Genomic DNA, 17,352 nt, shown 5'->3' on the forward strand with positions numbered 1-17,352 from the left:
ATTGGCTTCTAGTCATTGATCTTTCTCTTTGATATGATTTCCTAGATTTTCCAAGGTTCACAATGGGGTCACCACTCATTCTTTGTTGAGTTTTTAGGAGGATTTTGGATTTCCAAGTTCAATGTCATTAACTGCTATCTGCATATTTTCATATCTGTAGCATCCTGCAGCTATCTCCATTTTGTACACAAGGATCAGATACTGCAGTTCAAGGCTCTGCCCCTTGACTTGCATCAAGACAATATGTGTTCTGCAAAACTGTACAAGTTTCTCATATCATTTCCTTTCTCTAGGCCTGTTCCCACACCATTCCTTGGATGACTGGTTATTGCTGACACTACCTGATCAGTTTACAGAACATCACACCCAGGTTCTACTTTTATAAGCAACCAAGACATATTTCATTATCAGAGTTGAGATAAATATTCTCACTTCACCACTAGATATTGTCTGTCTGGGTTTCTTTCTCAATATGTGTCTCAGGTTCAGCTGACTACCATCTGGTTTCAAGCTATGGAATAGGCAGTTCAACTCTTGCTCACCCCTCCTTCTCCCACTGTGTGGATTGTTCTTTTTCTTTTGTGGGTGTTGGCACAAGAAATCCCTTTAATGTTCTTTATTGGATCATGAACAGCAATTCACCGGAGTTCTCAGTTTCTTTATTTGGGATAATCATCTTTCATCTTGTATAGTGTTTAGGTTGTAACAATATTCCAATGGTGGCCCTGTGCTACCACCCCCTCCAGAGATCCTATCTTCATGGATGCCTTGCTTCAGGGATGAGGTGCATATCTCAGTGTTCAGGATTTACAGATGTTGAGGCTTCCCCATACAGTGTTTTAGAATTTCTTGCTGTTCAAAGAGTGATATTTTGTGGTCTGAACCTATTTAGGGGGAATATGTTTGGCTTAAGTGTGACAAATCCATGATGGTGTCTTACGATTCCCATCAAGGGGGCACTTGATCCAGGTCTCTGTTTTTGGACATTGGATCTTTTCTTTTGGAACAACTTCTATCATATCACTTTACTAGTTTGCCAGAATATGGGGATGATGAATTTGGTGGTAGATCAATTGTCTTCACTCACACAGATTTTTCATACAGAATGAATGCTGAATTGTGAGGTTTTCTGTTGGATTTGCTCTCAACTCAGGACACTGATGATTGATGTGTTGGCTTCTCATTGGAATAGCCAACTTCTGGAATTTTAGTCTCTGATACCTCACTTTCAGGCATTTGCAATGGATGCATTTATTTAGGATTGGATGGGATTATACCTCTAGAACACTGTACACCCAGCTATCCTGAAGTTTTTTGCTTAGAGGTTATGGAGTCTTTTACACAGCATTAGGGTTTAACTTCTACAGTTACCGTATATATGTCTCATTCTTTGCATAATTCCACAAAAGACATTTACCAATAAAAATAGCACATACTGTGGCAATGGTGTATTGAAAGGAGGTTGAACCCACTTTGACCATCAATGACAACAACAGCTTATTTTTTGATCTGGTTCTTTGAAAGGGTGTTGCATCTTTCACAATCTCCTCATATAAACTAGCCTTACCATTCACCTTTATCTACTCAAGACTAACAGTATTTGAGTTCCCAGTGCTCTCTGACCTTCAAGTTGTTTCAGGTCCTTTGTCCCAAATGAACATTTCAGTTACCCAATGGGCATATTAATTTGTTATTACATGCTCTTTCTCAGCATCTGTTTGACACTAGCTTCATTTAACATGTATCATTTTTCCCTTGAGGTTATATTTGTTGCTGCTTGCCTGCATATGTTACTGGTTGGAGTTTGTGGTGATTGTGCACAGATACCCTGTTGTCTGCCTTCATTCATCTGTACTCAGGTTCTTCTTCCTTAAGACATTGGCAGCCAGGGAAGGGGATAAACCCTTTCTACAAATTCATCTGACCACCATTTCTTTTTTATGACCAATTGGATCTTGATCATTTGCTATGTCCAGTGAGAGTCTTGAAGTATTGTGTTGCTTGTACTAATACTTTTAGAGGCACTAGACAACTACATTCAATTCATTGAGATCCTTTAGTTCCCAGGACTTCTCCCCAATTACACTGTTGAGATGGATATTGAAATTGATGTATATCACTTATTCTGGGCTTTCTTTTGTGAATCACACCCCTTCACATTCATCACATTTGTATATTTCTGACTGGTATGTGGACCTCCTCTAATACTTTTATCTCACATTACTTACTTATTACTTACTTATCTGGCAGTATTTTCTGAGGGTTTTTTACTACTCCCATTTGCTTTTTAATCTCATTTACTAGATTATATAAGGAGGTATGGGAACCTTAATTTCTAATATTGTCTCCTCTTTATTTTCCAGGGTCATTTTCTTTTTTTTTTTTCACAGGGTCACACACTGTTGTGAGTGTTGCCCAGGCAGGAGTACTTTTATCAAACCAATTCAGCACTAGCATCCATGAACACAATTTCATCTATCTAGGTTGCATCAGACACTGTAGAAATGAGGTGTTCCATATGACCACCTAGAGGTAGAGCAAGTGGTATTACTGTACTATGCTGGGCTGCTATTCATGAACTATCATGGGTATAGAATAAGGGATTTTGTCTATCTCTGCCAATCATTAGACTGAATAAATTGAGGTTGGCTTGATTTTAAAGATTTAGTTATCTTAGTTTACTTATTGTATTTTATCCAGAACATTGTTTCTTGTAATTCACCAGTGTGTATTACCCCCCTTGTTTCATATTAGTAGGGCTAAGGTGTCTTACCGTGTCTGATTTCCAATTGCTGTGGCAATGGACAGGTGCTATTTCTCTAGAGTGTTGAGTGACTTTTTCCACTTTGAGAAGAGGGAAGAGTTTGTGACTCCTCTACCCTGGTCCCTGGGTATTTTTTCTTATATGACAGGAAAGGCATCAGCATACGTGGGAGCCTTCTTGTAATAGCAGTCAATATTTGATACTCCTTTATTCAGTTAGGATGAGCATGGCCCTTCTTTTTGATCAATCTTGTTTCAGTACATTGTTCATGGAAGAGGGTCCATTGTCTCCTTGAAATTCCAAACACAGAATGGTTCCATCCTGTGTTCTTGGTTGAGCACAGTTTGTTCCACATCCTCCCCATAATTTCAGGGGCAAGTGGAATTTACCTTCCTTGCACAGCTGGGGAGTGAGGATGTGTGTTTATAATTCCAGAGTGAATGAGTTCTGTTTCCTTAGAGGGGGTATGGCATACAGGATCCCATTATTCTGAATTTGAAATGTTGTCTTTTGAATTTCTTTGGTTGTGGAGAGGGTTTGACCACTTAGCTTAGGTGATACTTACTTTCTAATTGTAATTTAAATGTAATTCCAGCCCTGAGCAGTGGGAAGTTGACTATCTAGTTAGAGCCTAGCATATAGTGATTATGTCAAATTCCATTCAAGTGCCATGATTTAGGTTCCAGGTGAAGAGCATATCTCTTCTTAATGTAGTGCAGTTTCCCCACTAGAGTGTGAAGTTTATATTGGCACACGCAGTATCTCTGCATATGCATTTTGTATGGATTATTTCAACCCGGGAGCAATGGGACCTTGGCTATGTGGTTGGAGGCTGTCCTATAGTGATGATGGATCATGTCAAATTTCACACAGATGGCACAATTTACTTTCCAGATGAAAAGTATACATGTTGTGAATGTGGTGTGGTGTTCCCACTAGGGTGCTAAACTTCTTTTTGTCATGCCCACATTTTATGCAGATATTGTTTGTATGGATAATGTTCTCAGCAATCCCTTTATGTTATCAGTGTGGGATTTCACCTTAAGTATGAGAGGAGGTAAGTATGTTTGGAAAGTTAAGAATTTCTTATACTTAAAATGTATTTCCAGTAATACTCACCCATTCTTATACTCTTCCTCCCCACTAAGAGTCAGTGTGAGAGTGGATTGTGTCAGTCACAAAAAAGTGAGAATATTATCTGAACTATGTGTTTATATATAGTCCCAGGATTGGTGATACATTGATGTAGGTGGAGTGTGTGACATTACAGATATCATGAAGGGCAGTTAAGTGGGGAATAAACAGCTGGAGCAAGCAAGAAAAATTTAAACCTGTACTTAAATGGGCAAAAGATGGAAACCTTAGCAGTGAAATAATAGTTTTAGTATGAGTGGAGGTAAGTATTGTTAGAAATGCACATTTGATTAAAAAATTCAATTTTTGCAAAATGCACAAACAGTGACATTTGAAAGAGGTCTACCATATGAAACAAAAGATAATTTACAAATGACTTAAAAATTAAAAAAAAAATTACTATGTCAGAATAATGCAGTGAGTTATAAAGATAGAGACTAACATGTTAGTTTTATTTTTTTTACTTGTTCATGTATATGTGTGTATGGGGCATATTCTGATCACTCAATGGAATGTAGTTCATTTTTGAGCTCATTGATTAATCTCTGGGCAGATGCTGTTAATTGCTCAGTTCTATTTCCCAATGTTCATTTCACTAGTCCAATAACATTGAAATTCATAGATGTTGCATCTTATATTTAAATTTATTTTTTCATAGGATAGCATAAGTACTCATTTCAATTTTCAGTTTAATGGATAAGTCAGAGAAGCAACTCTTGATCACAATGCGTATTGTTGCATGAGAAATTTGTATAATTTTTGTCACTGACATTTTTGTTTGTGAATTTTCAGCTGTTATAAGATGCTGCATGTTGCTCACAGCAGTTAGAATAATGACTTATTGTAGGTATCTTTCTGGATGGTCCTGGTACCTCATGTCAATTCATAATCCTTTGTTTTTCAGAGATATTAAGTACATGGGACATCCTCAATGTGGAAATTTTAAATCTCAATCTGAACACATATCATTATGATATGAATATATGAATATTTTGCATTGGAAAGAGCTGCTACATACCCCGTCCAAAAGCTAACATAATGCCAAAATATAATTATAATACATTTTTACCAAAACTTTGTCACTTATGGTTTTCAAATGATTTACTAATTTATTTATTTAAAATAATCTTAATAAAACATTTTAGCTTTCTGTATGTGTGTTATGTATATACACTGATGGCCAAAATCTTAAGTCCAATGAACATAAAGAAAAAATATGCATTTTGCATTGTTAGACTCAACCACTTATTTAAGAAGAGCTTTGAAAGATGAAAATAAGAAAAGGAGGAGAAAAAAATAACTTTTTTACCATTTAATAGGGAAATTGTGAACACAATGAAATTAGCATAAATACTAGCTGATCAAAAGTTTAAGATCATACCAAAAAGAAGTCCTAAACAGGAAAGGAAATGCCCAACAAGAGATCACAGTAGTGAGTTGCATGGCTGTCACTGCGAATAACTACAAAGATTTGCTTTATAATGGTCGATACAAGAGTTTGCAGAAGGCTGGCTGGAATGTTATTCCAAGTGGTGAAGATGGCTTCATGAAGATCATGCATTGTTTGGAATTGATGTCCATTTCTATAGACTTCCCTTGCCATCCACCCCTAAACATTTTCAGTGGGGTTCAGTTCAGGCAAACATGCTGGATGGTCCAAAAGAATCATGTCATTCACCATGAAAGAGTCCTTTGTCCTTTGGGCATTGTGGATTGCAGCATTGTCCTACTGAAAGATCCAGTCATTTCTGCACAAGCGAGGGCCTTCAGTCAATAAAGATACTCTCTCCAACATGTCAGTGTAACCAGCTGCTGTTTAACGTTTCTGTATAACAGGAAGCTCCAATGTTCCATGGAAGGAGAAAGCACCCCAAATCATGATGGAACCTTCTCCACTCTGTCATGTAGAAATTGGCTCTAATGGGATGTCCTTATCTCGCCAGTAACATTGGAAACCATCTGGAGCATTTTTTCTCCTACGAGAACAAAACCTTTTTCCCCATTTCTATGCCCCATGTTTGGTGCTTCTCAGCAAAGTTTAATCAAGCTGTTTCGTGGTGTGAAAGGAGGCATGGCCTTTGAAGACATTTATGGTTTTTAAAACCTTTCTCTCATAGATGCTATCTTATTGTTCTTGAGCTGCATTCTGCATCTGTAAGGGCCTTAATCTGGTTCGATGATTGGCTGGTATCTTGCTGGAGAACCCATCAAATTTTCCTGCTCAATGCTGGCAAAATTTTCTTGGGCCAACCACTTGAAAGAAATTTGCAACAGCAGTTTTTCTATGCCCAATTTCACCAGCTATGGCACGTTGAGAGAGACCATGCTTTTGCAGCTCAACAATTCTGCCATGTTCAAACTCTGTCAACTTTTTAGCTTTTGCCATGTTTTCAACCACTGTAACACAGGAGATGTCAGTGGGAGATGGTGGCAACACTAATGCTTGAACACAAATGACTAAATTTCGTTACGTGTTTACTGATTAATGCCTTGTTTCAGTATGGTCTTAAACTTTTGACCAGCTAGTATTTAGGCTAATTTCATAGTGTTCACATTTTTCTTATTAAATACTAAAATAGTTTTTATTTTTATTTTCTCTTTTTCTATTTTCATCTTTCAAAGCTTTACTCAAATAAGTGGTTGAGTCAACAATGCAAAATGCATATTTTTTCTTTATGTTCATTGGCCTTAAGATTTTGGCCAGCAGTGTATATATATATGATTGTATATATAAAACCATCTATTTGAAAAGAAAATCTAAAATGAAAAAAAATGGCACAAAACTAGCAACTTTCTTGTTATTTGTTTATGTTTTAGTTTCATGCTCAATTTCTGAGTTCTGCTGTCAGTTATCTTCTTTTTCTGTAATGTTAAGTTGCTAGTTTTTATTTAATATGTTTATTTTGTTAATTTTCATGCTTTCTTTGTTGACCCAAAAATGCAAATTATATAAAATTGAAATGATTAATACTAACATTGCTGCTGTGGGAATTGATGTATCATAATGACAGTTGTTAATTTCAAACAACATTTATTATATAATTTTTGTAGTTCATTGTAATGTTAAGGAAATACTAGAATTTACATAATTCTACAAGAAATTAAAATATACTAAAATAATTTTGAATTGACTGTACAGCAATTAACTGTTAAAATTTTCATTATTAGGTGTTTACCAGGGTTCCGTATATTCGAAATCCGTTTTACGATGATCATTTTGACATCAAAGATCCTAAGCATCTTGTTGGAAAAACCTTGTACCTTGTTGGTAAAGAGCATAATAATGTTTTGGGAAGAACGTACCAGCTTGTTGGCTTAGGAATGTATGAAAAGTGGGAAAAGGCTGAAAAACTCTTGAGTAAATTTCTGAATCTATCGGAAAGTCAGCCAGTTTTATTACAAGAAGGGGTAAGTTTTGTTATAGCTGTCGGCTTCAAACTGAACATAGCTGTAAAAATCAAATTTGTATTTTGCATAATATAATTGTTTTTCCTCTATGAAAAATAGATATTGTTCACTGTGAATATATTAGTGAGAAATTTCATTTACACTGTGAATTGAGGTTTATTCATTTAAGTTGACACATTTTTTCTCACTTACCCAATCAATATCAATTGAAATTCTGAATCTAGGATATCAAACAGTTTCTTTAAGACATAAGAAATGTATGAATGTAAATGGAAACAGCAGGGAAACATATAGAGGTCCTGATAGTGCCAACTATTTAATTAAAGAATTTTAGAATAATTTTTTTCCTTCCAAATACTTTATAAACTTTTGATTCATTTCATCTGTTTTCATCCAATTGGTTTTGATTTTGAGACTTCCTTGTGAATTCTTACATTAGATTTTTAATAACTGCCACATGAACCAGCACTTTAGTACTGAGTCTAGAATAGTAAATAAAGGGGTCTTTCAAAAAATTGGTGAATTATGGCTATTTTGATAAATCTTTATGATTGAAGAAAACAGAAGAGAAAAAAATAAACTAAATATTAAAGAAAATATGATATGATGAAATCTATATGAATTATACAATGGTGGTATAGTACCATACTGGCCAATTATATATCATCTTTCTTGTATTTACTTACCATTGCAGAAATAGCATTTTTGATTTGAGAATTGCTAGGGATATCAACTTGTGATGCACTTTGCATTTACTTTGTTTTCAACACTGTATTTTAAGGCTTAACTATAGAGTTAGTTTCACAAAATATTAAAATTTGTGATTTCTTATATATAATTACAGTCTCCACTTTTTGAAGTTAACAATATTGCTGTGCCTATTTTTCATGTTTTGCTGTCAATGCAGTAAGCATTTATTCAGCAGGTATTATGTTAAATTGATTGGGATATTTTTCAATAAATTATTCCTTCATCTGACATGGACCCACAGTTTAGCTTAATCACTACACTTAAAAATCACATTCACATATAGATTCTTGATGATGAGAAACCCACTTGAAATAAACATGTATCTCATAACAGCTGGTATGGGTATTAACATTTTTATTGATAAGCAGCCATTCTTAGAGACGCTTGTTTCGAGTGAATTTTTTTTTAAGTGAATTGTAGTTGTTGATCAAAAAGGTTGTTATTGTGAAAGCCATGAATATAATGAATTTAATTTTGTTTGAAATCTTACATAAGCAATAAATATCATCTGTGGATGTTTTTCTCTAAGATTGAAATTCACAAAAGCATTTTATAATTCTTATTGTTTGAACTTGATGAAGATTATTTTCATTGGTTCTTTGATTACTAATAAGACATTATTTAATATCAGTACATCTCATGTGCTTGTGATTTCCTATGTGACTACTTACCTGTACTCTCATTTCCAGCTATTCTTGGTATGACTGCTCAGTATTATACAAATGTTTGCTTATCACTAGCTTTACTTTCTCATTTTATCTGTGCTAGACTGATGGGAAGTTAAACTGCATTTAGGTTTTATTGTTATATTTTAGTTAATTATGTATCATTTTTGATCTGAAAGGTTTAATGATTTGTTTACATTTACATGTGATTAACTTGCTTCTGATGCTTATGAAAATAGGTGAAATCACCATTCTGCAGGTGGCAAGTGCATTTCTGCCCAGATTCTGCTCATATGAATGTATAATAGTTTGCAAGAAGGAAAGGAAAATAAACTAAGTGAAAAGATAAAGATGTGAATATACACACGACTCAAAGTAGATTATTCTGTGAAAAGAAGTACACATTTCCTTTTCTCAATTTTAAACATTTCAATACAATGCACTTTTATTATAACTGCTAGTGATATGGTAGAGAAAATGTAAAATAAAATATAAACATTTATCTTAAAAAAACATTTGATATTCATTTCAGAGATCCTAGAGATTATGCGAATAAAATTTGAAGACTGTTAGATGATAAATGATAGTTTTATACTCAAAATAAATATTTCCTTACAGGTGAACTATTCTTTACAGGGTCTGAGTGCAAATAACTATATTAAATAACAAATTTCTTATTAAATTAGTAGGAAAAATAAAAAATAAAATTTTTATTGTTTTGAAACTACATATTTTTAGGATAGTTCAAACAATTTCATCCATAAAATTCATTTTTGTAAAGAACTTTCACAAGAGTTACAAAACACACATCTCCATCATTAGGGTTAAGCATGCACACACACTCTCCTATTACAGCTGACTCCATCTGTGCAGTTGAATTCAGTCATCACTTTTTGAGTTGGCACAACAGTGTTAAGACATATTGCTTGATTTCAAACATTTTTTAGAGCATTTTGATAAGTATTATATATAATCCATCATCAAGTTGAATTTATTTATTTGATTTTGAATTTTATTTCTCACTGGTAGTCAGTCAATATTTTTGAATTTTAAATTTATTATTATGAGTACAATGGCTGCCTACATTGAAGGTATTCAACATTCCATGGTAATGACTGCAGCTATGGCATTATTGGTGGAGAAAGCACACTTCCCTAACTTCCCAATGTCCCAACCTCCTTCATCTCCTGTTCCCATTTTCTGTCTTCGTTCTTTCTCTTGTTTACCAATTTCTCCTTCCAGGACCACATCTATGTGTCAGACAGTTGTTCCTCAATGCCTTGTACATCAGCATTACTGGTGACTGCTTTATAGATTTGAGTCCTGTGTGAGTCTGGCTTGCTCATTTCTTAGAAGTGTGGTAGTTTTTTTTTGTCTTTTTTTAGTGAACCAAGCATGTTGAGAAAGTGATTCAGACAGAAGAGATCAATCACAGGATGCCAGTTTACAGTCTTCATAGGGATGACAAAAATCAGATAAAGAACTCTGAAAGCACAGGAAAAGCCTGTCTGATGGCACTATTATCAAACAACTGTCTCTTGGGTGGGCCTTTATTTCAGGACTTTGGATGTTTAACACTTGGCTTCACATCATTTTCTGTGTTTCATCCATGAAGATCTTGTGTATGAATTTCAAGTTGTTCCTTCCTGGCTGGCTATGGCACACTATGCTTTCTGTTTGATAGTCTTGTTGTTTGCTTAATTTTATTCACTCTTGCAGGCTCAATTTCCATTATTTTATGGATGGCTAGCTTCTTTTGGTTCCATCCTTTACAGAGTCTTCCTCACACACCCAACTTTTTTCAGAGAAGCTAATTAGGAGGGTTGATTTATCTAGGTAGAGAAGTTTGGTATCCATCACTCTCTATATCTTGTTCTTTTGGGGATGTTTTTCAACCCACATTTGAGTTGAACCCAGGTTTCTTTTCTTTGTCTTATATTTAATGAATTTTTAGTTCAGAGGGAAACATCAGCACCTTCTATCCCTTTGCAAGAGGTTCTGTTTCTTTAGAGGAATTCAGCATCATTAGTGGCTGTTATCTGTCTGGGGCAAGTCCATATGCACTCCTTGCAGTGATTACTAAAATTTCATTAGTATTTCATCAGGGACCCTCTGAATTTATAAGTATTACTTCCTGCTTCCATTCAATCTAACTTCCTCAAGTGGTCAGACAGGTACAACACAACAGTGGGGGTACCCATTTCTTCAACACATTCAGATAGCTATGTATTCACAGATTCCATGTTGTCAGGATGGAGTGTGTGCTGCATTACATAGAAGATCTTGTGCTGTTGATCTTAGGAGGAGGTAGGTGTACCCATTAGCCTTTTGGTATTCCTTGTTTGTTGGGCAAGGGTTCATTTTCTGTCATATCTGCAGGGTATAACAGTTATGATTCATTCTTTCAATTTGATGGTTGTCTCTTACATAATCATTTAAATAGAGCCAACAACTTTTTTTGCTAGCTTGTCTTCATATACTGAGTGCTCTCAATCTTGTTCTGGATTGTCTGTCTTGTTCCAGCAAGATTTTACCCATGGAGTGGTTACTTCACCTTCATGTTTTCTAATGGCTATGTAGTGAGTAGTGCCTGTCCAAGCATACTGATATTCAAATTCTGCACCATAAGATCTGTAAGGTCTATCATGGTCACTGTTCAGAAGAGGTATTTTTACAAGACTACTTGAAGGTTCTTCCTTATGGTATATATCTGTTCATAGTGGACTGTACATACTCATGGACTAATATGAGGAAAGCAGAAGGAGATTGCTGCCTATCTTTAATTTTCCTTAGACTGCCAGAGTTGAGAAGGGTCTGCATTTTGTGGTCAAATGTTACAATTTCTTCATTGATACATTCCTCCAGGCCCCTCATAGTGTTTTTCTCCTTTTCTGCCAGTGGACTATAGGCTTTCTTACCTTTTCCCAGCTTTTAGCCACTGGCTTGACAGATCATGGAAGAATCCTCCTGAATGTGTACAGTTCCACTTAGTTAAGAGCAGAGTGGTATCACTCTGCCTGTTTAGAAGGCCTGATGTCATATTGATGTTTTATTCCAGATTCCACTGATCTGGACTGGATATTTCAGTCTATTTCACAGTTTATCCTGCTGGCTGGAAACTCTCTCTTATTGCTACATGGATATTGGCTCCTGGACAAATGATTTTGTTGGAATTGGTCTAACTAACATAAGTCTTCACATCTGAGTGGGCTGTAAACTTCCTTCTACCATTGACAATGTTACAACCCCAATGCTGGTAGCTTTTGGACCCTTCACTTTGCATTTACACTTTGTTGACATTGTCCAGGTGTACATTTCTGGAGTTTATTGTTCCTGATTATGTTTTTGTAACAGAGGATCCTTTTTCCTTCTGGTTCCTACACCTTAGGTGCATAGTAGGGGACCCCCTGCTTTTGCCAGGTGCCACTGGTCTGGATTGGAGTTGACTTTCTTATAACAGTTCAGTGTATCACAGCTGCTCCAGATACATTCCTCTTCCTTTTGAATTTGGGATGGATAATTTGTTTGCTCTTTGATTGCAAAAGAACACCAGTTGGCTCTACTTGTGTGAAGAGTTTACCTGGTTTAGATGTAGTGTGGTCTTTCACAGTTGTATTTCTTTTTCATGGGTGCTCTTCAAATGCTTTTCAAGGGTCTCATGTAGGTAAATTTACACCATTTCTTTCAACTGTTTAATGTGGGCATCTAGATGTAACTGTGAGGTAGGTAATTGTAACAGAAATAAGTATTTTCCAACACTGAAAGTATGTTTCTGACAGACACTTATCTTCTCTCACATTTCCTTACCCATCATTCCCACTTCTGGTGTTTTTTTTCACAGCTTGTCTCGATGTGAGACTGGGTTCAACTCTATAAAGGAAACCAGTTGTGATAGAAGAGTGTATTGCACTTCTGTATGTGGAGGGTTGTTGCATGCTTGAATGCAGCTAAGCCATATGGTACACATGTGGAATTAGCTGAGAATTTAAGGCTAGTGCTGAGCAAAAATGTATGCACTATAGGACAATCAAATCAAGAACAGCTGTAGCTCTGATAGAATGTATGTATCTATTAGAAATATATATTAAATGTATGTAAGTATTAATTTCAGTATGTGTGCTATTTAATTGGGATAAACTTAGAAATATTTTTAAGGTATCAAAATTCCGAGAGTTACTTCAAGCCATCCTGGATGATGAAAATAATGGAGGAAGACAATTCAAATCTTCAATAGAAGTAAGCAGTTTGTTTATTTTTCTGAAGAAAGTTTATTTTTGTAGCTTTATCTTGAACTTATTAGACAAGAATATTTTTAATTATTTGGAAGAAGCAGGCTTTTTATTAGAAAGAAATTAACAAAAGTTTTATCTTTTCTCAATTGGTTGCCTGCTGGAACAGTGGTAAGTTTGCAGTTCTGCAATGCTTAAATCAGAGGTTCGATTCTAGTGGACACAGAGGACAGCCTGGTTTGGCTTTAATTAAAAAACAACAACACACTCACATACACATACAAACATTCTTCAGCTGATCTATGAAGTTGTCAGTTGTTGATAATATGAATATCTTGAAATGTTGCATAGAGCTGGGTAATTCAACTATTAATTGATTAATTAGTACTATGGCTCTGAATTGATTAAATGAAATTATGATTAAATCATCAAGAAAAATAAACTACAGTGGAACCCCTCTAAAGCAGCCACCTTTGGGACTGAGACAAACTGGCCTGATTAGAAGGGTTCCACTGTACATAATTAGGAATTATGTAAACAAAAAGAAGGACTGTGATTGAATGACCACTTTCAAGGGGTGACCGAATCTGAGGGGTGGCTGCTTAGAGGGGTTCCACTGTATTTGAATTACTGTTTTCAATTATTTTAAAAATTGGTTTGTTGAAATTCTGATTATAAAGGTTGTAACCAACTAATTGAAGTTCCAGTTATTATTGATTGTCATTAGTGCAATCACCAATTGATATTAACGCTTTTCATTTTTCCAACAATTGGTTATTCAGAAATTGGATTATATGTATTGTCATGAAAATGATCAATTAATCAAACTTAGGGTTTCTGATTATTACTGTTAGTACTTTATTTATTTGTTGTTAAGCACAAAGCTACATATGGGTTTTATGTTCTAGGGTTTCTGATTATTACTGCTATTACTTTATTTTTTTGTTGTTAAGCACAAAGCTACATATGGGTTTTATGTTCTCTGTCCAGCTTTAGCCTTGAATTTTTTTTTTTTTTCTAACATCAAGCTTGTTCAGCTTTGGTGATTTGTGTGTGTGTGGGTGCTTATGATGTGGGTGTCAAATGGTCCATTCCTGTTGCTACTAAACCTTCTGGCTTTGTCTTTATTTATGACAAATATACAAACTAAGTCAAACTGCCATTATCATAGTTTTGAACTGCTGACTAGAGAGAAGGTAACTAGTCTTGGAATTGCTAATTAGTGGAAAAGCTACTTGGAAGCAACATTTGCCTCCAACCCTTTTGCCTGTGCACAGCATCATTGGAAAAACACTATAATTATCAATTAATCAAATGTAATTGGTTAACAAGACCTTCAATTAAACAGTTAGCAAATACTACAAAGAACACTAATCTCTCAGTTCTGATGTTAAGGTATGATGTCAAGAATTAAGAATAACAATAGATGGTAAGAATTAACAGTTCTCTGGCAGTTCTGCACATAGGAAATTACCTTTAAAATAAAGTGTCACTATGTATTTAAAGTATTTAAAGACTGATTAAATGTGATTACCTAATTTCAAAATGCTTATAAAGTATTTGAAGAGCTCTTGGTGTGCAAGGTGTTGTGAGTGATATGTTTTTAGTCAGTTTTTTAAAAATTTGTTCATCAAGCACAAACATTGAAAGTAACAAATTACTGGCCCAACAACACCTTAGTTGCTGCCATTTTGTTATGATTTAGAAAAGTTGCTTGAATATATCAGTGTATATCTATGTTTATATTTTGGTAATTTTGACTAACCTCTATGAAATTTTGTGAGCATTTAGTAAATTGTGTATTTTATCTACCCTAACACTATGCAAACTTGATCTATTTTACTGACCTTGTAAAAACTGAGAAAAAACCCAAAGAAAACCTGAATTATCCCTCTTTCTTTCTAGAACAAATGGTAATTGTAACAGAAAATTACAATTATTTTTCTTAAACAACCTAAGGTTCTTCACAGTTTACATCAGTTTTTATTTAATTTTACTGTTTAAATGTTGATAAACTTAGACTTATGGTTGGTACTTGATTGAATATATATTTATTTAAAATACTTAGTTTAAAACAGAAAAGAACATTATAAAGTATCTTTGAACTATTATAATTTAACTGGCTTTTTAAATAAATCTCTTAGCTGATCAAACTAATGATTGCAGTTTGAAATCCAGACATAAAATAACTCAAAAGCTTTTATGAGAACAGGTTAGCATTATATGTGAGTCAGTAAATTACAATAATGTTTTTCTATTAGTTACAAAAAAATTAATAGCAAATCTCAAAACTGTATGTGATAGAAGGATATGATATATTGGTTGGACTTTCTGATTTACTTCTAAATAAAAGAAGATGACTCTATAAAGCTTGATTATATTTCAGCAGTATCTGTTTTATAAGCCTGTAGTTTATGTTAAAACTCAGAAGCTCAAATTTGGGTGGAACAGTTATTTAAAATGTGTGTTTTGGAGTGAACAAGTAGCATGATACAGAAGTGATGCTGTATTTATAGTGTTAAAATTTTGATTTATAAACTGTATTCTTGCATTAGTTTTATTGATATGCATCAGTAATAAAACAGTTTGATTAAATTCTGATTGTACTTCTTGTAGAAAGGTTGTGAGGTGACTTTTGTATACTCTTATTCAGAGGGTAAAGAAGTTGTGGTGTATTCAAGAAAGTGACTTAATATTTTTATTTTTATGACTTATAAATGCAGATTAAATACTGTTGTTTAGAAGAGAGAGCATTAGATAATGATCACATGTAAATAAATACATTCCTTTAAACATTGTTTTTGTTTAAACCTGTACAGTTTTGATGTTCTGTTTTAGTTTAGGTTTTTAGAAAACATTATTAGAATTGTTCTCTCTTTGTTAATGTACACATCTGGCCTTGACTGAACTTTTAGTTAACCTAACATTTTATGTTTTTATGCATAATTTAAGATTTTATAATGATACAGCCCTTGATCATTAATATAAATTGTCATATCTAAATGTTACCTGCATTTTTAGAAATTAAGTATTTGTAAAGATTAATAGAATGTATTAGTTTTAGCATAGAATTCTATGACAATCTGTAATAGGTTTTCATATTACAAATTCAGAAGTTAACTCCTACATAGTGATAATCTAAAATGTTCAAGTTACAGATTTTGGAAGTCTTTGATGTTTATTAATAAAAGAAACTTCTAAGTTTTAGTAAATAGTGAGATGACATAAGAAGGTGAGCACAGCAGTTTCAACCATTTCTTTGGGACAAAACATATTTTTTCATATTACTGAGTACTCCATTAATGCTATAGTAGGTTTGAGTGTTATTTTTTGTGTGTATTAGTTTAAAATATTAATGTAAGATGTATGTTAATATGTACTTTAGTTATTAGGCTTTCATAGTTGTGTTTTAAAGTAAAAAATAACAAACATACACTTTTGTTCACTTTCAAATATCACCATGACTTACAGTCACATAATATGAGGTTTTTACAACAATTACTATTGTATTAATAGTCAAAGCTTCAAACACTGGAATCCAAAGGTTGTGTGTCTAATGAAGACAGCCACAAGTTGATGAACCAGATGGTGGAAGATGTTACAAAATATGAAGATGATGACATTCAAAGACAAAAAATGTTATTTAAAGAGTGGGATAAACAAAGGGAAGTTTTTCTTACTCAACAAATTGAAGAATATTTACAGGAAAAAAGAGCTAAAGCCATTGAAGAGAAAATGAAAGAACTTTCTGAGAAGGAAGAGCTGCTTTTCTTCTTTGAAAACTGGGACAAGCATGAAATGGAACTTGCTGAAGTAGAAAAATTAGAAAAAGAAAAGAAAGGTTTAAAAGTTGAAGAAGAATATGTACCACCTGAAATTCCTCGACCAAAATATCACAGTAATTGATTTTTGTAGTTTCTGAAGAACCATGAACAGTAAGTTAAAGCATTGTAATAGGCAAGGTATTTGTGTCTTCTAATGAACTTCATCATTTATCAGTCAGTGTGAAGATTTTTTGTTCAGTAGCCAACCTTACTGAAAGGTAGATTTCTTTCTTAGTATTTAAAATTAGTATTTAGCATTGTAAATTGAATGAATATTTTTGTATCAAGAAGTTTTGAGAATGCAATTTTTATGTGAATAAAATTGTGACCTTTAGAAATGAAACTGGCTTTTCAGATAGTTCATTTTTCAATTGTTTTGAACATCAGAATGGGGTATGACAAGTTTTCAAATACTTAAGTCATTGCTTATATATGTGTGTATATATAACTGCAAAAAAGATAAGTCATCATCAACCACATAACAAAAGAAGTTGGATAAATACCTGTTATTGTATGTTGTAGCTTAACATTTTAACTGTTAAAATACCACCCCTTGAACTGAAATGTATAGAATCACA

The 17,352-nt window shown here is 33.9% G+C and overlaps 1 protein-coding gene across 4 annotated transcripts in view; it reads left to right on the forward strand.

Moving 5' to 3' along the window:
- The window catches only part of LOC143256706 (small ribosomal subunit protein mS27), a 63,594-nt gene extending 46,477 nt beyond the window's left edge, over positions 1–17,117 (forward strand). For 3 of the 4 annotated variants that reach the window (XM_076514287.1, XM_076514308.1, XM_076514297.1), the window contains 3 exons: positions 7,067–7,306; positions 12,877–12,957; positions 16,467–17,117. In XM_076514287.1, the coding sequence (XP_076370402.1) occupies positions 7,067–7,306; positions 12,877–12,957; positions 16,467–16,856 (711 nt within the window). In that variant the 3' untranslated portion in view covers positions 16,857–17,117. The remainder of the gene's footprint in view (positions 1–7,066; positions 7,307–12,876; positions 12,958–16,466) is intronic. The other variant, XM_076514316.1, reaches the window with a different exon arrangement.
- Positions 17,118–17,352: the final 235 nt, after the last annotated feature.

Source organism: Tachypleus tridentatus, chromosome 1 (genome assembly GCF_004210375.1).
Source record: "Tachypleus tridentatus isolate NWPU-2018 chromosome 1, ASM421037v1, whole genome shotgun sequence".
Lineage (NCBI taxonomy): Eukaryota > Metazoa > Arthropoda > Merostomata > Xiphosura > Limulidae > Tachypleus > Tachypleus tridentatus.